Source organism: Pelobates fuscus, chromosome 7 (genome assembly GCF_036172605.1).
Source record: "Pelobates fuscus isolate aPelFus1 chromosome 7, aPelFus1.pri, whole genome shotgun sequence".
Classification (NCBI taxonomy): Eukaryota; Metazoa; Chordata; class Amphibia; order Anura; family Pelobatidae; genus Pelobates; species Pelobates fuscus.
In genome coordinates this window covers 207,453,172-207,474,178 of record NC_086323.1, presented here as the reverse complement: position 1 = coordinate 207,474,178, position 21,007 = coordinate 207,453,172, and the positions used below count along the sequence as shown (strand labels likewise).

The 21,007-nt window shown below is 43.6% G+C and overlaps 1 protein-coding gene across 2 annotated transcripts in view; it reads left to right on the top strand.

Moving 5' to 3' along the window:
* The window catches only part of KIFAP3 (kinesin associated protein 3), a 115,470-nt gene extending 95,437 nt beyond the window's left edge, over positions 1-20,033 (top strand). For both annotated transcript variants that reach the window (XM_063427121.1, XM_063427120.1), the window contains exon 20: positions 19,555-20,033. In XM_063427121.1, coding sequence (XP_063283191.1) covers positions 19,555-19,663 — 109 coding nt within the window. In that variant the 3' untranslated portion in view covers positions 19,664-20,033. The remainder of the gene's footprint in view (positions 1-19,554) is intronic.
* Positions 20,034-21,007: the final 974 nt, after the last annotated feature.

Genomic DNA, 21,007 nt, shown 5'->3' with positions numbered 1-21,007 from the left:
GGATACATTTTTTTTTTTATTATTATTTATTGGACGAAAACCAAATTCGTGGTTTTACATTCGTGGATGTCCATTTTAGCAGATTAAAATGGATTTATTTTGTGTAGTTCTGATAATCTATCCTGCTAAATGAACGAATGTAAGTGTTTCTTGAAATTAGTCGCTATACGCAGTTTGACTAGGGCGGAGTGCTCAGTAAATATGGCATATCCAACCTTCGTCCGCACAGTTGAGAAAGGTTGTTTTGCTGTAAGCATAGGCACAGCTGTTTGATAGTCTTCTGACATGTGTAAAATAATGTCTTCTGCAAGGAATTTACAAGCTTTAAATTGATACCAGAACGTGATCTTAGAGTGGTTCTCAAACCAGTCTTCTGGGACCACCAGCAAGTCCATGTTGTATCAAGATCTCCATTTGTAGAGACATAGCTAAACCGTGAGTCGCTATTTTGTTTTCCCCGATATTTTCCCAACCTTGTGAAGATATTGTGGAGTTGTGCAGTTAGAACACGCAAAATTCCTCTTCATAACCTCGAGTTATTTACCACCGTAGTCAACGCATTGCGTATATCATCGGCCATGCCTGATGTCCACACTGCAAAACCCTTGCATATTTTATCTTCAGGATATTTCTTTCCCTCTTATCTTTGATCTGAACATAAATGAGCAAATTATCCCCAAATACGAAGAACATTTTCATTCTTTGACATACCCGTCTGGCCCAAAAAGAGAAATTCATCTGACGTGGCAAGACATCCTTCGTGCCACGGCATCGAGCCTTGATAGATATTTCCTTTGACAGGGTTGGCAGGCCGGTGGGAAAAAGAAAAATGTGTGCTTGCAGAAGTGCACATGCAAGGGCCATGGGTAGTACTGTGCGTACGGCTGGAAGTGATTAAAGTCTACAAAAACAAATCATTAAGAAAGTGCAGAGGGGTAACGCACACAGCTCATATTTAAGGTTTTCAATGAGAACCAGTTTAACGTGGCAATCAGCATAGCTCAGGGAGTCCCATATCCTGGAACGTAGAAGTGATAAGATGTGATGGACTGTAATTTGGGTAAATCCAATGAACGGCTGTTGACGTCTCGTCGTTCCCTCTTAGCATGGTACGATACGTATGATTTATTTCTACCACGTTTCTGACGCTCGCTCGTTCGATGCACATTTGGTTTCAATCACCCATCAACACATTATGTCACACTTCGAAATGGTAAGCGATTTCATTCTGAATGTATGGAAATTATAACATGCCAAAACTCACATCTTACTTGTGTTATTAGAGAAGGAACCTATTGCATTAGCATATCAGACTGGCCCCGCCCACGAGGAGCGTTCAGAATGGATACCCTGCATACACTGTGCTTCGTTTCAAACACGTTGCAAAACTAGGCTAATGTTTGTTTGAATAATAATGCCCTTTATAAGTCATCTTATCTTCTGTGAATAAAACAAACACATAATAAAAAGTGAAATAACGTTAAAATCCCCCAATGTATCATTAGTTACTAGATGGCTGTTCAGGAAGGGGATATTGAGTTGGAATACATGTCTCATCAAGTGGCAGACGAAGCGAGGTTCGTACAGAGGGCAGAGGAAAAGGGGGAAAAATTAAGTGTTTTCGTTGACAAAAGATAAATTATAGTTTGAGAGAGAAAAATACTCCATAACCACAACAGCGTTGTACCAACCAACAGTGAGTAATCTGACTGACTACTGGGGGGACCTGGGTTAGTGTCAAACCCTTAAATTACTTATAGTGGGAAGATGCCACGGTAAGAACTATATATATATTGATTTATTAAAAGGTTTTTCTAAACAGCTTGCTTCTAGGTGTTAGCCATGCACTCTCCATATGAAGCCAAATTCATCATTCTCAGCCTTCCAGTGGGAGCAGTAACAGTGATATAGAAAGGGTAGTAGATACCTGGAATAGCCTTCCAGTGGGAGCAGGAACAGTGATATAGAAAGGGTAGTAGATACCTGGAATAGCCTTCCAGTGGGAGCAGTAACAGTGATATAGAGAGGGTAGTAGATACCTGGAATAGCCTTCCAGTGGGAGCTGTAACAGTGATATAGAAAGGGTAGTAGATACCTGGAATAGCCTTCCAGTGGGAGCTGTAACAGTGATATAGAAAGGGTAGTAGATACCTGGAATAGCCTTCCAGTGGGAGCAGTAACAGTGATATAGAAAGGGTAGTAGATACCTGGAATAGCCTTCCAGTGGGAGCAGTAACAGTGATCTAGAAAGGGTAGTAGATACCTGGAATAACCTTCCAGTGGGAGCGGTAACATTGATATAGAAAGGGTAGTAGATACCTGGAATAGCCTTCCAGTGGGAGCAGTAACAGTGATATAGAAAGGGTAGTAGATACCTGGAATAGCCTTTCAGTGGGAGCAGTAACAGTGATATAGAAAGGGTAGTAGATACCAGGAATAGCCTTCCAGTGGGAGCAGTAACAGTGATATAGAAAGGGTAGTAGATACCTGGAATAGCCTTCCAGTGGGAGCAGTAACAGTGATATAGAAAGGGTAGTAGATACCTGGAATAGCCTTCCAGTGGGAGCAGTAACAGTGATATAGAAAGGGTAGTAGATACCTGGAATAGCCTTCCAGTGGGAGCAGTAACAGTGATCTAGAAAGGGTAGTAGATACCTGGAATAACCTTCCAGTGGGAGCGGTAACATTGATATAGAAAGGGTAGTAGATACCTGGAATAGCCTTCCAGTGGGAGCAGTAACAGTGATATAGAAAGGGTAGTAGATACCTGGAATAGCCTTCCAGTGGGAGCAGTAACAGTGATATAGAAAGGGTAGTAGATACCAGGAATAGCCTTCCAGTGGGAGCAGTAACAGTGATATAGAAAGGGTAGTAGATACCTGGAATAGCCTTCCAGTGGGAGCAGTAACAGTGATATAGAAAGGGTAGTAGATACCTGGAATAGCCTTCCAGTGGGAGCAGTAACAGTGATATAGAAAGGGTAGTAGATACCTGGAATAGCCTTCCAGTGGGAGCAGTAACAGTGATATAGAAAGGGTAGTAGATACCTGGAATAGCCTTCCAGTGGGAGCAGTGATATAGAAAGGGTAGTAGATACCAGGAATAGCCTTCCAGTGGGAGCAGTAACAGTGATATAGAAAGGGTAGTAGATACCTGGAATAGCCTTCCAGTGGGAGCAGTGATATAGAAAGGGTAGTAGATACCAGGAATAGCCTTCCAGTGGGAGCAGTAACAGGGATATAGAAAGGGTAGTAGATACCTGGAATAGCCTTCCAGTGGGAGCAGTAACAGCGATATAGAAAGGGTAGTAGATACCTGGAATAGCCTTCCAGTGGGAGCAGTAACCGTGATATAGAAAGGGTAGTAGATACCTGGAATAGCCTTCCAGTGGGAGCAGTGATATAGAAAGGGTAGTAGATACCTGGAATAGCCTTCCAGTGGGAGCAGTAACAGCGATATAGAATGGGTAGTAGATACCTGGAATAGCCTCCCAGTGGGAGCAGTAACAGCGATATAGAAAGGGTAGTAGATACCTGGAATAACCTTCCAGTGGGAGCAGTAACAGTGATATAGAAAGGGTAGTAGATACCTGGAATAACCTTCCAGTGGGAGCAGTAACAGTGATATAGAAAGGGTAGTAGATACCTGGAATAGCCTCCCAGTGGGAGCAGTAACAGTGATATAGAATGGGTAGTAGATACCTGGAATAGCCTTCCAGTGGGAGCTGTAACAGTGATATAGAAAGGGTAGTAGATACCTGGAATAGCCTTCCAGTGGGAGCTGTAACAGTGATATAGAAAGGGTAGTAGATACCTGGAATAGCCTTCCAGTGGGAGCAGTAACAGTGATATAGAAAGGGTAGTAGATACCTGGAATAGCCTTCCAGTGGGAGCAGTAACAGTGATCTAGAAAGGGTAGTAGATACCTGGAATAACCTTCCAGTGGGAGCGGTAACATTGATATAGAAAGGGTAGTAGATACCTGGAATAGCCTTCCAGTGGGAGCAGTAACAGTGATATAGAAAGGGTAGTAGATACCTGGAATAGCCTTCCAGTGGGAGCAGTAACAGTGATATAGAAAGGGTAGTAGATACCTGGAATAGCCTTCCAGTGGGAGCAGTAACAGTGATATAGAAAGGGTAGTAGATACCTGGAATAGCCTTCCAGTGGGAGCAGTAACAGTGATATAGAAAGGGTAGTAGATACCTGGAATAGCCTTCCAGTGGGAGCAGTGATATAGAAAGGGTAGTAGATACCAGGAATAGCCTTCCAGTGGGAGCAGTAACAGTGATATAGAAAGGGTAGTAGATACCTGGAATAGCCTTCCAGTGGGAGCAGTGATATAGAAAGGGTAGTAGATACCTGGAATAGCCTTCCAGTGGGAGCAGTAACAGCGATATAGAAAGGGTAGTAGATACCTGGAATAGCCTTCCAGTGGGAGCAGTAACAGTGATATAGAAAGGGTAGTAGATACCAGGAATAGCCTTCCAGTGGGAGCTGTAACAGTGATATAGAAAGGGTAGTAGATACCTGGAATAGCCTTCCAGTGGGAGCAGTAACAGCGATATAGAAAGGGTAGTAGATACCTGGAATAGCCTTCCAGTGGGAGCAGTAACAGCGATATAGAAAGGGTAGTAGATACCTGGAATAGCCTTCCGGTGGGAGCAGTAACAGAGATATGGAAAGGGTAGTAGATACCTGGAATAGCCTTCCAGTGAGAGCAGTAACCGTGATATAGAAAGGGTAGTAGATACCTGGAATAGCCTTCCAGTGGGAGCAGTAACAGTGATATAGAAAGGGTAGTAGATACCTGGAATAGCCTTCCAGTGGGAGCAGTAACAGCGATATAGAAAGGGTAGTAGATACCTGGAATAGCCTTCCAGTGGGAGCAGTGATATAGAAAGGGTAGTAGATACCTGGAATAGCCTTCCAGTGGGAGCAGTAACAGTGATATAGAAAGGGTAGTAGATACCAGGAATAGCCTTCCAGTGGGAGCAGTAACAGCGATATAGAAAGGGTAGTAGATACCTGGAATAGCCTTCCAGTGGGAGCAGTAACAGTGATATAGAAAGGGTAGTAGATACCAGGAATAGCCTTCCAGTGGGAGCTGTAACAGTGATATAGAAAGGGTAGTAGATACCTGGAATAGCCTTCCAGTGGGAGCAGTAACAGCGATATAGAAAGGGTAGTAGATACCTGGAATAGCCTTCCAGTGGGAGCAGTAACAGCGATATAGAAAGGGTAGTAGATACCTGGAATAGCCTTCCAGTGGGAGCAGTAACAGTGATATAGAAAGGGTAGTAGATACCAGGAATAGCCTTCCAGTGGGAGCTGTAACAGTGATATAGAAAGGGTAGTAGATACCTGGAATAGCCTTCCAGTGGGAGCAGTAACAGCGATATAGAAAGGGTAGTAGATACCTGGAATAGCCTTCCAGTGGGAGCAGTAACAGCGATATAGAAAGGGTAGTAGATACCTGGAATAGCCTTCCAGTGGGAGCAGTAACAGAGATATGGAAAGGGTAGTAGATACCTGGAATAGCCTTCCAGTGAGAGCAGTAACCGTGATATAGAAAGGGTAGTAGATACCTGGAATAGCCTTCCAGTGGGAGCAGTAACAGTGATATAGAAAGGGTAGTAGATACCTGGAATAGCCTTCCAGTGGGAGCAGTAACAGCGATATAGAAATGGCAGTAGATAACTGGAATAGCCTTCCAGTGGGAGCAGTAACAGTGATATAGAAAGGGTAGTAGATACCAGGAATAGCCTTCCAGTGGGAGCTGTAACAGTGATATAGAAAGGGTAGTAGATACCTGGAATAGCCTTCCAGTGGGAGCAGTAACAGTGATATAGAAAGGGTAGTAGATACCAGGAATAGCCTTCCAGTGGGAGCTGTAACAGTGATATAGAAAGGGTAGTAGATACCTGGAATAGCCTTCCAGTGGGAGCAGTAACAGTCAGGGCCGTCTTTAATCTTGATTGGACCCTGGGCAAGCATTTACTTGGGCCCCCCTGATTACATATAGATACACACACACAAATACACTACCTGACACACATGCAGATACACACTGACCGCATATAGATACACACAAGAACATACAGACACACACAGATACAAACACTGACATACATGCAGATACAAAAGGTACACACACACTGACACACATTCATACACACATGCAGATATACAGATACAAACACTGACATACATGCAGATACACACACAAACACAAATGGACAACATACAGATACAGAGACACATTCTGACAGACGTACTGACACAGACAGCCATACTGAAACACACACAAAGACATACTGAACCACACAGACATACAGATACACTGACAGACATACTGGCACATATACACACAGACAGATGGACATACTGAAACATACATACACTGACAGACATATTGACAAACACAGACATACAGAACCACACGGACATTGACAGACTCACACATAGACATTCTGTCACACAGACAGACATACTGAAACACACATACATACAGAACCACACAGACACTGACAGACTCACACACACACAGACATTCTGGTACACATACACACAGACAGACAGACATACTGAAACACACAGACACTAAGAGAACACACACACACACAGACATACTGACACACTGACAGACATTCTGGCACACATACAGACAGACATACTGAAACACACATGCACACAGATAGACATACATATATACTGACACACACACACACTGACACTCATGCAAAATTTGATAACCATCCTCCAGTTTCTTACCTTTTCCTGGAGAGTGGATTCCCCGGGGTCCAGTGGGGTGGCTGGGGTGGCTGGGAGATAAGCTCTCGCTCTCTCCCGGCCTGGCCCCCTTCTGAGCAGCTGGTCCTCCTTCCTCCCGCGCGGTTCCGGTTTCTGTGGGAGGAAGTGACGTGCGGCGGTCACTTCCTCCCAGACGGCTGCCGAAAAGCAAGGGCCCGGTCGTGCTGTTAAAGCGCCACAGCGCCCGACCGGGCCCCTGCTGATACAGGCCCACCGGGTGGCCCTAAGTGCATGGGCCACCCGATGAGCCCCCATAGTTTGTGGGCCGGGGCAAACGGAGCAGCTGTCTTGGGCCCACCAGCAGGGACAGGGCCCGGGGCAGCTGCCCCGTTTGCCCCACGTTAAAGACAGCCATGGTAACAGTGATATAGAAAGGGTAGTAGATACCTGGAATAGCCTTCCAGTGGAAGCAGTAACAGTGATATAGAAAGGGTAGTAGATACCTGGAATAGCCTTCCAGTGGGAGCAGTAACAGCGATATAGAAAGGGTAGTAGATACCTGGAATAGCCTTCCAGTGGGAGCAGTAACAGTGATATAGAAAGGGTAGTAGATACCTGGAATAGCCTTCCAGTGGGAGCAGTAACAGTGATATAGAAAGGGTAGTAGATATCTGGAATAGCCTTCCAGTGGGAGCAGTAACCGTGATATTGAAAGGGTAGTAGATACTGCTCCCACTGGAAGGTTATTCCAGGTATCTACTACCCTTTCTATATCACTGTTACTGCTCCCACTGGAAGGCTATTCCTTGTATCTACTACCCTTTCTATATCCCTGTTACTGCTCCCACTGGAAGGCTATTCCAGGTATCTACTACCCTTTCTATATCACTGTTACTGCTCCCACTGGAAGGCTATTCCTTGTATCTACTACCCTTTCTATATCCCTGTTACTGCTCCCACTGGGAGGCTATTCCGGGTATCTACTACCCTTTCTATGTAACTGTTACTGCTCCCACTGGAAGGCTATTCCAAGTATCTACTACCCTTTCTATATCACTTTTACTGCTCCCACTGGAAGGTTATTCCAGGTATCTACTACCCTTTCTATATCACTTTTACTGCTCCCACTGGAAGGCCATACCAGGTATCTATTACCCTTTCTATAATCACAGTTACCTTGAATAGCTTCCAGTGGGAGCAGTAACCGTGATATAGAAAGGGTAGTAGATACCTTGAATAGCCTTCCAGTGGGAGCAGTATCTACTACCCTTTCTATATCACGGTTACTGCTCCCACTGGAAGGCTATTCCAGGTATCTACTACCCTTTCTATATCACTGTTCCTGCTCCCACTGGAAGGTTAATCCAGGTATCTACTACCCTTTCTAGATCACTGTTACTGCTCCCACTGGAAGGCTATTCCAGGTATCTACTACCCTTTCTATAATCACAGTTACCTTGAATAGCCTTCCAGTGGGAGTAGTAACCGTGATATAGAAAGGGTAGTAGACACCTGGTATGGCCTTCCAGTGGGAGCAGTAAAAGTGATATAGAAAGGGTAGTAGATACTTGGAATAGCCTTCTAGTGGGAGCAGTATCTACTACCCTTTCAATATCACGGTTACTGCTCCCACCGGTAGGCTATTCCAGGTATCTACTACCATTTCTACATCACTGTTACTGCTCCCACTGGAAGGCTATTCCATATATCTACTACCCTTTCTATATCACTGTTACTGCTCCCACTGGAAGGCTATTCCGGGTATCTAATACCCTTTCTATATTACTGTTAATGCTCCCACTGGAAGGCTATTCCAGGTATCTACTACCCTTTCTATATCACTGTTACTGCACCCACTCGGAGGCTATTCCAGGTACCTACCTACTACCCTTTCTATATCACTGTTACTGCTCCCTCTGGACGGCTATTCCAGGTATCGACTACTCTTTCTATGTAACTGATACTGCTCCCACTGGAAGGTTATTCAAGGTATCTACTACCCTCTCTATATCACGGTTACTGCTCCCACTGGAAGGTTATTCCAGGTATCTACTACCCTTTCTATATCACTTTTACTGCTCCCACTGGAAGGCCATACCAGGTATCTACTACCCTTTCTATAATCACAGTTAGCTTGAATAGCCTTCCAGTGGGAGCAGTAACAGTGATATTGAAAGGGTAGTAGATACCTGGAATAGCCTTCCAGTGGGAGCAGTGATATAGAAAGGGTAGTAGATACCTGGAATAGCCTTCCAGTGGGAGCAGTAACCGTCATATAGAAAGGGTAGTAGATACCTGGAATAGCCTTCCAGTGGGAGCAGTGATATAGAAAGGGTAGTAGATACCTGGAATAGCCTTCCAGTGGGAGCAGTAACCGTGATATAGAAAGGGTAGTAGATACCTGGAATAGCCTTCCAGTGGGAGCAGTAACCGTGATATAGAAAGGTTTGTAGATACTTGGAATAGCCTTCCAGTGGGAGCAGTAACAGTGATATAGAAAGGGTAGTAGATACCTGGAATAGCCTACCGGTGGGAGCAGTAACCGTGATATTGAAAGGGTAGTAGATACTGCTCCCACTGGAAGGCTATTCCAAGTATCTACTACCCTTTCTATATCACAATTACTGCTCCCACTGGAAGGCCATACCAGGTGTCTACTACCCTTTCTATATCACGGTTACTACTCCCACTGGAAGGCTATTCAAGGTAACTGTGATTCTAGAAAGGGTAGTAGATACCTGGAATAGCCTTCCAGTGGGAGCAGTAACAGGGATATAGAAAGGGTAGCAGATACCTGGAATAGCCTTCCAGTGGGAGCAGTACCAGTGATATAGAAAGGGTAGTAGATACCTGGGATAGCCTTCCAGTGGGAGCAGTAACCGTGATATAGAAAGGGTAGCAGATACTGCTCCCACTGGAAGGCTATTCAAGGTAACTGTGATTATAGAAAGGCTAGTAGATACCTGGTATGGCCTTCCAGTGGGAGCAGTAAAAGTGATATAGAAAGGGTAGTAGATACCTGGAATAACCTTCCAGTGGGAGCAGTAACAGTGATATAGAAAGGGTAGTAGATACCTGGAATAGCCTTCCAGTGGGAGCAGTAACAGTGATATAGAAAGGGTAGTAGATATCTGGAATAGCCTTCCAGGGGGAGCAGTAACAGTGATATAGAAAGGGTAGTAGATACCTGGAATAGCCTTCCAGTGGGAGCAGTAACAGTGATATAGAAAGGGTAGTAGATACCTGGAATAGCCTTCCAGTGGGAGCAGTAACAGTGATATAGAAAGGGTAGTAGATTCCTGGAATAGCCTTCCCGTGGGAGCAGTAACCGTGATATAGAAAGGGTAGTAGATTCTGCTCCCACTGGAAGCTATTCAAGGTAACAGTGATATAGAAAGGGTAGTAGATACCTGGAATAACCTTCCAGTGGGAGCGGTAACAGTGATATAGAAAGGGTTGTAGATACCTGGAATGGCTATACCGCTGGGAGCAGTAACCGTGATATAGAAAGGGTAGTAGATACCTGGAATAGCCTTCCAGTGGGAGCAGTAACCGTGATATAGAAAGGGTAGTAGATACTGCTCCCACTGGAAGGCTATTCAAGGTAACTGATTATAGAAAGGGTAGTAGATACCTGGTATGGCCTTCCAGTGGGAGCAGTAAAAGTGATATAGAAAGGGTAGTAGATACCTGGAATAGCCTTCCAGTGGGAGCAGTAACAGTGATATAGAGAGGGTAGTAGATACCTGGAATAGCCTACTGGTGGGAGCAGTAACCGTGATATAGAAAGGGTAGTAGATACCTGGAATAGCCTTCCAGTGGGAGCAGTAACAGTGATATAGAGAGGGTAGTAGATACCTGGAATAGCCTTCCAGTGGGAGCAGTAACCGTGATATTGAAAGGGTAGTAGATACTGCTCCCACTGGAAGGCTATTCCAGAGATCTACTACTCTTTCTATGTAACTGTTACTGCTCCCACTGGGAGGCTATTCCAAGTATCTACTACCCTTTCTATATCACAATTACTGCTCCCACTGGAAGGCCATACCAGGTGTCTACTACCCTTTCTATATCACGGTTACTACTCCCACTGGAAGGCTATTCAAGGTAACTGTGATTCTAGAAAGGGTAGTAGATACCTGGAATAGCCTTCCAGTGGGAGCAGTAACAGGGATATAGAAAGGGTAGCAGATACCTGGAATAGCCTTCCAGTGGGAGCAGTAACCGTGATATAGAAAGGGTAGTAGATACCTGGGATAGCCTTCCCGTGGGAGCAGTAACAGGGATATAGAAAGGGTAGTAGATACCTGGAATGGCCATCCAGTGGGAGCAGTAACCGTGATATAGAAAGGGTAGTAGATACTGCTCCCACTGGAAGCTATTCAAGGTAACAGTGATATAGAAAGGGTAGTAGATACCTGGAATAACCTTCCAGTGGGAGCGGTAACAGTGATATAGAAAGGGTTGTAGATACCTGGAATGGCTATACCGCTGGGAGCAGTAACCGTGATATAGAAAGGGTAGTAGATACCTGGAATAGCCTTCCAGTGGGAGCAGTAACCGTGATATAGAAAGGGTAGTAGATACTGCTCCCACTGGAAGGCTATTCAAGGTAACTGATTATAGAAAGGGTAGTAGATACCTGGTATGGCCTTCCAGTGGGAGCAGTAAAAGTGATATAGAAAGGGTAGTAGATACCTGGAATAGCCTTCCAGTGGGAGCAGTAACAGTGATATAGAGAGGGTAGTAGATACCTGGATTAGCCTTCCTGTGGGAGCAGTAACAGTGATATAGAACGGGTAGTCGATACCTGGAATAGCCTTCCAGTGGGAGCGGTAACAGTGATATAGAAAGGGTAGTAGGTACCTGGAATAGCCTTCCAGTGGGAGCAGTAACAGTGATATTGAAAGGGTAGTAGATACTGCTCCCACTGGAAGGCTATTCCAGAGATCTACTACTCTTTCTATGTAACTGTTACTGCTCCCACTTGGAGGCTATTCGAGGTAACTGTGATTATAGAAAGGGTAGTAGATACCTGGTATGGCCTTCCAGTGGGAGCAGTAAAAGTGATATAGAAAGGGTAGTAGATACCTGGAATATCCTTCCAGTGGGAGCAGTAACCGTGATATAGAGAGGGTAGTAGATACCTTGAATAACCTTCCAGTGGGAGCAGTATCAGTTGCATAGAAAGGGTAGTAGATACTTGGAATAGCCTCCCAGGAGGGAGCAGTAACAGTTACATAGAAAGAGTAGTAGATATCTGGAATAGCCTTCCAGTGGGTGCAGTAACAGTGATATAGAAAGGGTAGTAGATACCTGGAATAGCCTTCCAGTGGGAGCATTAACAGTAATATAGAAAGGGTAGTAGATACCTGGAATAGCCTTGCAGTGGGAGCAGTGATATAGAAAGGGTAGTCGATACCTGGAATAGCCTTCCAGTGGGAGCAGTAACAGTGATATAGAAAGGGTAGTCGATACCTGGAATAGCCTTCCAGTGGGAGCAGTAACAGTGATATAGAAAGGGTAGTAGATACCTGGAATAGCCTTCCAGTGGGAGCAGTAACAGTGATATAGAAAGGGTAGTAGATACCTGGAATAGCCGTCCAGAGGGAGCAGTAACAGTGATATAGAAAGGGTAGTCGATACCTGGAATAGCCTTCCAGTGGGAGCAGTAACAGTGATATAGAAAGGGTAGTAGATACCTGGAATAGCCTTCCAGTGGGAGCAGTAACAGTGATATAGAAAGGGTAGTCGATACCTGGAATAGCCTTCCAGTGGGAGCAGTAACCGTGATATAGAAAGGGTAGTAGATACCTGGAGTAACCTTCCAGTGGGAGCAGTAACAGTGATATAGAAAGGGTAGTAGATACCTGGAATAGCCTTCCAGTGGGAGCAGTATCAGTGATATAGAAAGGGTAGTAGATACTTGGAATAGCCTCCCAGTGGGAGCAGTAACAGTGATATAGAAAGGGTAGTAGACACCTGGAATAGCCTTCCAGTGGGAGCAGTAACCGTGATATAGAAAGGTTTGTAGATACTTGGAATATCCTTCCAGTGGGAGCAGTAACAGTGATATAGAGAGGGTAGTAGATACCTGGAATAGCCTTCCAGTGGGAGCAGTAACCGTGATATTGAAAGGGTAGTAGATACTGCTCCCACTGGAAGGCCATACCAGGTGTCTACTACCCTTTCTATATCACGGTTACTACTCCCACTGGAAGGCTATTCAAGGTAACTGTGATTATAGAAAGGGTAGTAGATACCTGGAATAGCCTTCCAGTGGGAGCAGTAACAGTGATATAGAAAGGGTAGTAGATATATGGAATAGCCTTCCAGTGGGAGCAGTAACAGTGATATAGAAAGGGTAGTAGATACCTGGAATAGCCTTCCAGTGGGAGCAGTAACAGTGATATAGAAAGGGTAGTAGATACCTGGAATAGCCTTCCAGTGGGAGCGGTAACAGTGATCTAGAAAGGGTAGTAGATACCTGGAATAGCCTCCCAGTGGGAGCAGGAACAGTGATATAGAAAGGGTAGTAGATACCTGGAATAGCCTTCCAGTGGGAGCAGTGATATAGAAAGGGTAGTAGATACCTGGAATAGCCTTCCAGTGGGAGCAGTAACCGTGATATAGAAAGGGTAGTAGATACCTGGAATAGCCTTCCAGTGGGAGCAGTAACAGTTACATAGAAAGGGTAGTAGATACCCGGAATAGCCTTCCAGTGGGAGCAGTAACAGTGATATAGAAAGGGTAGTAGATATATGGAATAGCCTTCCAGTGGGAGCAGTAACAGGGATATAGAAAGGGTAGTAGATACCTGGAATAACCTTCCAGTGGGAGCAGTAACAGTGATATAGAAAGGACAGTAGATACCTGGAATAGCCTCCCAGTGGGAGCAGTAACAGTGATATAGAAAGGGTAGTAGATACTTGGAACAGCCTCCCAGTGGGAGCAGTAACAGTGATATAGAAAGGGTAGTAGATACTTGGAATAGCCTTCCAGTGGGAGCAGTAACAGTGATATAGAAAGGGTAGTAGATACCTGGAATAGCCTTCCAGTGGGAGCAGTAACCGTGATATTGAAAGGGTAGTAGATACTGCTCCCACTGGGAGGCTATTCCAGGTATCTACTACCCTTTCCATATCTCTGTTACTGCTCTTACTGGAAGGCTATTCCAGGTATCTACTACCCTTTCTATATCGCTGTTACTGCTCCCACTGGAAGGCTATTCCAGGTATCTACTACCCTTTCTATATCACTGTTACTGCTCCCACTGGAAGGCTATTCCAGGTATCTACTACCCTTTCTATATCACTGTTACTGCTCCCACTGGAAGGCTATTCCAGGTATCTACTACCCTTTCTATATCACTGTTACTGCTCCCACTGGAAGGCTATTCCAGGTATCTACTACCCTTTCTATATCACTGTTACTGCTCCCACTGGAAGGCTATTCCAGGTATCTACTACCCTTTCTATATCACTGTTACTGCGCCACTGGAAGGCTATTCCAGGTATCTACTACCCTTTCTATAACACTGTTACTGCTCCCACTGGAAGCATATTCCAGGTATCTACTACCCTTTCTATATCACTGTTACTTCTCCCACTGGATGGCCATTCCAGGTATCTACTACCCTTTCTATATCACTGTTACTGCTCCCACTGGAAGACTATTCCAGGTATCTACTACCCTTTCTATATCGCTGTTACTGCTCCCACTGGAAGGTTATTCCAGGTATCTACTACCCTTTCTATATCACTGTTACTGCTCCCACTGGAAGGCTATTCCAGGTATCTACTACCCTTTCTATATCACTGTTACTGCTCCCACTGGAAGGTTATTCCAGGTATCTACTACCCTTTCTATATCACTGTTACTGCTCTCACTGGAAGGTTATTCCAGGTATCTACTACCCTTTCTATATCACTGTTACTGCTCCCACTGGAAGGCTATTCCAGGTATCTACTACCCTTTCTATATCACCGTTACTGCTCCCACTGGAAGGCTATTCCAGGTATCTACTACCCTTTCTATATCGCTGTTACTGCTCCCACTGGAAGGTTAATCCAGGTATCTACTACCCTTTCTATATCACTGTTACTGCTCCCACTGGAAGGTTATTCCAGGTATCTACTACCCTTTCTATATCACTGTTACTGCTCCCACTGGAAGGTTATTCCAGGTATCTACTACCCTTTCTATATCACTTTTACTGCTCCCACTGGAAGGCCATACCAGGTGTCTACTACCCTTTCTATATCGCTGTTACTGCTCCCACTGGAAGGTTATTCCAGGTATCTACTACCCTTTCTATATCACTGTTACTGCTCCCACTGGAAGGCTATTCCAGATATCTACTACCCTTTCTATATCACTGTTACTGCTCCCACTGGAAGGTTATTCCAGGTATCTACTACCCTTTCTATATCACTGTTACTGCTCTCACTGGAAGGTTATTCCAGGTATCTACTACCCTTTCTATATCACTGTTACTGCTCCCACTGGAAGGCTATTCCAGGTATCTACTACCCTTTCTATATCACTGTTACTGCTCCCACTGGAAGGCTATTCCAAGTATCTACTACCCTTTCTATATCACTTTTACTGCTCCCACTGGAAGGCTATTCCATATATCTACTACCCTTTATATATCACTGTTACTGCTCCCACTGGGAGGCTATTCCAGGTATCTACTACCCTTTCTATATCACTGTTACTGCTCCCACTGGAAGGTTAATCCAGGTATCTACTACCCTTTCTATATCACTGTTACTGCTCCCACTGGAAGGCTATTCCAGGTATCTACTACCCTTTCTATATCACTGTTACTGCTCCCACTGGAAGGTTAATCCAGGTAGCTACTACCCTTTCTATATCACTGTTACTGCTCCCACTGGAAGGCTATTCCAGGTATCTACTACCCTTTCTATATCACTGTTACTGCTCCCACTGGAAGGCTATTCCAGGTATCTACTACCCTTTCTATATCACTGTTACTGCTCCCACTGGAAGGCTATTCCAAGTATCTACTACCCTTTCTATATCACTTTTACTGCTCCCACTGGAAGGCTATTCCATATATCTACTACCCTTTATATATCACTGTTACTGCTCCCACTGGGAGGCTATTCCAGGTATCTACTACCCTTTCTATATCACTGTTACTGCTCCCACTGGAAGGTTAATCCAGGTATCTACTACCCTTTCTATATCACTGTTACTGCTCCCACTGGAAGGCTATTCCAGGTATCTACTACCCTTTCTATATCACTGTTACTGCTCCCACTGGAAGGCTATTCCAGGTATCTACTACCCTTTCTATATCACTGTTACTGCTCCCACTGGAAGGTAACTGTGATTATAGAAAGGGTAGTAGATACCGGGAATAGCCTTCCAGTGGGAGCAGTGTCCTTTATCATTATTTACTGACGGGAGTGTTTTTTATCTAGGGCTATAGGGACCAGTTATATCTTTGCTGATTCTTTGTTTTTACAACACTTAGACTACTTGTACATATTATTATAGGTCCGTTTAGCACTCACCCTTAGAGTCACATTTTGGTGTACACACTCAGCAGTTATTTGGGTTTTGTATTGATATATATTACATGTTTAATAAATCTTTATTATTTTCTTTTATTTCGGTTGGTTTACCAAGTCATTTTGGATTCATCCGGATTTTATCTGAATTACCATCACAGTAATTACACAGTATCACTCGCACATCTATATTGCTTGCTACAGTTGCAATCATCTGTTTGGCGGTCAGCCCAGATTTTTTAGATGAGAGCCTAAAATCAGGCTGTCAGTCTGCAATACCAACAAGCCTCAGTCCTATCTCTACTTCTGTTTTGTTTTATTTGATTATTTTTATTTTATTTATTATTTTTTGTCTTTCCTTTGTCATGAAAGTATATTACCGTAATTCATAATTACCTCCGCTGATTCTGCTATTTATTTTAGCAGATCAAAGGTGGTTTATGATACATATTTATAAAGACTGTTGTGCGCTATTGATCAAATTCTACGTTGGGACTTACACATTGACATTTTGGACCATTTGCTGCTACACAATACTAAAGAATCTTATATAGACTATTATTCTGATACCTTGAGGACTTTATGTTTGCACTATTATGGATTAGGCTACAAGTTTTGTGATTCATACAATTTAGATTCTGTATATATTTTTATATTGTACTATTCTATGGTATATTTTCATCTACACTCTGCAGGCTCCTGGATATTTGTATTTTCCTACTTGTGATCACCCTTGGGATTTGGTGAAACCCTACTCTTTCCATTTTTTTGGAGCTTTCACTTATTTCTGTGTCTCGCTCCCTCTTATCTATTTTCTGATAGCCATTTTCTGTGACTATTAGGATTTATTTATTTTATTCTTACATGTTAAAATTGGTCCAGGGGTTAATTTACCATCGAACTTATCCAATAGGTCTAGCCAATGGGGGCAAATCGCTTTGATCTATCCAATCAAAGCCTGCCTCCATTCTTAGCTAGTCATTTACTTGGCATTTAAACGCCAGCAGGGAACGGGCCAATGTTTGTTTCCAATATCTGGCAATGAGTATCTTTGTTATAATTAGGACATGTATAATTAAAAAGCCATATATAAAACCCTTTTCAGATGACTTTGATAAATCTCTCGTGTCGTGTCTGCGTTTTCGTTAACGTGACCGGTATTCTATTACTAAGCAGATGTTTCATTTCATTCCATCGTCCGATTACAAATGGATCTAAAAAAACTAGCTTTAAATATTTCTAGCTAATAATGTTATTCAGTAAATGGTTCTATCTTTCACCACCTGGTACACCAAGCTACAGAATACACTCACAGCGTGTAATCTGAGAATCTCACATTTAAGGCCAGAGCAGTCGAACTGACGGTATAGCTGGCATAGAGAATTCTTCCAGTTCGGCTATTTTTACCTTGAATTCTCACCGTAGTGAATTACCCTGACAATCTGAGAGTGTTATACAAATACAAATAACCTTAAAAAGAAATATTCAAATCTGGTATTTTAAATTTATGGTAAAAATAGCAAACTTGGAAAATTCCGCTACTCTGGCCTTAGATGTGGAATTCGCTTTAGTAATAGCGCTGTACGACTGGCGCTTTGCACATGCCGTCCTACAATTCACTTTATTATTGACGAAAATTAGTTTAATTACCAATCAAAAATGGCACGTACAAAAAATATATTGTGTGTGTGTGTGTGTATATATTAAGATTCTGCAAAAAATCTATCCATATGTATGTAGATCAGTAGTTTAGGAAATTGAGATTACCGCGATAAATGACTCTATTCCGGAGAATATGTGGACAGTCATTAGAGGAAACATGTTACTAGGATTCCATCTAGTGGACAATTGTAATACAACATCCCAGTCTCATCCTTCTATTGTAAAGCATGAGGTTAAATGGCTGTTTATATTAAACTAATATTTCAGGTAATACATGTTTATATCCTATTTTCAGCAATGTGAAAAATACTTTTAAAGAAATAATTTAGATTTATGTAAATTACTCTATATAGTGTTCTTCATTTATGAATAATAGCTCCATGTAAACCGAAGCATTTGTTCTATTTTTGTTTGAGAATATGGGTACGCTCCCCTACCCGATGCTGTAATGTCACTCGGTACGCTCCCCTACCCGATGCTGTAATGTCACTCGGTACGCTCCCCTACCCGATGCTGTAATGTCACTCGGTACGCTCCCCTACCCGATGCTGTAATGTCACTCGGTACGCTCCCCTACCCGATGCTGTAATGTCACTCGGTACGCTCCCCTACCCGATGCTGTAATGTCACTCGGTACGCTCCCCTACCCGATGCTGTAATGTCACTCGGTACGCTCCCCTACCCGATGCTGTAATGTCACTCGGTACGCTCCCCTACCCGATGCTGTAATGTCACTCGGTACGCTCCCCTACCCGATGCTGTAATGTCACTCGGTACGCTCCCCTACCCGATGCTGTAATGTCACTCGGTACGCTCCCCTACCCGATGCTGTAATGTCACTCGGTACGCTCCCCTACCCGATGCTGTAATGTCACTCGGTACGCTCCCCTACCCGATGCTGTAATGTCACTCGGTACGCTCCCCTACCCGATGCTGTAATGTCACTCGGTACGCTCCCCTACCCGATGCTGTAATGTCACTCGGTACGCTCCCCTACCCGATGCTGTAATGTCACTCGGTACGCTCCCCTACCCGATGCTGTAATGTCACTCGGTACGCTCCCCTACCCGATGCTGTAATGTCACTCGGTACGCTCCCCTACCCGATGCTGTAATGTCACTCGGTACGCTCCCCTACCCGACGCTGTAATGTCACTCGGTACGCTCCCCTACCCGACGCTGTAATGTCACTCGGTACGCTCCCCTACCCGACGCTGTAATGTCACTCGGTACGCTCCCCTACCCGATGCTGTAATGTCACTCGGTACGCTCCCCTACCCGATGCTGTAATGTCTCTCGATACACTCCCTTACCTGGTGGTATACTGACACAGAGTACAGTTTAATACTGCATTAGCAAAGTGTGTTAAAGAATAATTAACTTTAAAATGTACGCACTCGAAGCTAACCTTCATATTGTTTTAAGAGAACATAATCGTATCTCTGGCATTCCAGAGACAGAAGCTCCGAGTTCCTCATTCCATTGTACTTGGTGGGGAATCCATTCTCTATTGAGTTTGAAGATGAATTTGAGATCTGAGAGTTACAATCTAGGATCAATGTATTAATAATATTTTCTCTGTTCTCTCTCTCTCTCCAGGATCGGTGTGGATAGCTTTGAACATTCGACAGGTTTGCCCGTGAGACCTTCAACAGCTTACGGCTATCGCCCAGATGAGCCATATTACTACGGCATTGGCGCGCGTTAATAAATATCGTCCCATGTTCTGATGGCTTGGATGTTCTCTAACCATGATAAAGGCATGCTTTAACCACTGTTAGTATTTATTGAAATTTTATAGTTGGCGTTCTAATTTATTTGTTATATTTGTAGCCAAACTAATGTTTTATTTATAAATCACAGATAACAGGCAATGTTATTGATAGAGGAAAAGTTAAAAAAAAAAAAACCTGTAACCCTACAATATGGCGTCCTAAATGTATGTTTTATGGTTTCAGCAAATACTTAGCCTGACACTTGTCTTAGCTTTCTACATCTTCTGTCAGAGCAGTTGGTGGATCCGCATACCGATGGTCACTCCACTGCAAATAACCCCTGAATAAATACATTGAAAATCACCTTTTTTTATTTAATTTGTGTCTTCTTTTGTTCACATTTTTGCTGTGTTGATATTCCAATCTGGTTCAGGCCTGGCACAGCGAGGGCACGCATTGCATTGATCGATTTCTCTTCCTCGGTCAATGCTGACTGCTAGATGTTAAAGGGGGAGCTTTTAATGAGGATTGACAGGGAGCCAAGATGGAGGCGCCCAGGTTAGAGCTAAATATGGCAGTCAGGATTTGTACATTTTAATTAAATTTTTTTAGCTTTATAAAAACATTTTAAATGATGGGATAAAATGATCAGTTTTTTAACAATTCTGCAAAGTGAGAATTCCTCTTTAAGATACAGTAAAAATTCAATTCTGTATTTTAATGGACCTGCTGAGCATCATGCCTGACCAAGCGATGGAAGTGTATTGAAAGTTGGAAATATATATCTTTATATCACCGCCATGTTTTTTTATCACAGAAAGTGAGACTCTTAGTTAACAATTCCCTATTCTTAGTCTTGCACATCATATATTCCATCACAATATGCGAACTAGCTCAGTGATTTATATATTAGTCACCGCTTCAGGTCCTAACACGGTCTCATTGCCTTCTGTTATTCAGAGATGACCCAACAGCAAGACCTCATGAAATCCCAAACAGCAAATGTATTGGAACCTACAGCATTTCAGCATCTCTAAGGTTTGTCTCTGGTGCTCATTGGGGCTGAAACGTTGTGGGTTCCGGATAAACTCGCTGTTTGAGATTTTGTGAGTGCCCCTTCCTTTGCGTGTGTTCTACCCATGCTGAAAGTGCACCAATCGGGTTATTTTTGTGCACCATGATCGATTTGTGCCGTCATTTAAAAGGCATCAAAGTTTTTAGCTCACCTGCCCCGTGGAGGCAAGTGTATTAATCCTGAATAGGGAACACACCGTGAGTGCGGCAGCACTGTAACATGGCTGTGTAATCAAAAAGTACACACATAATACGCTCGGCAT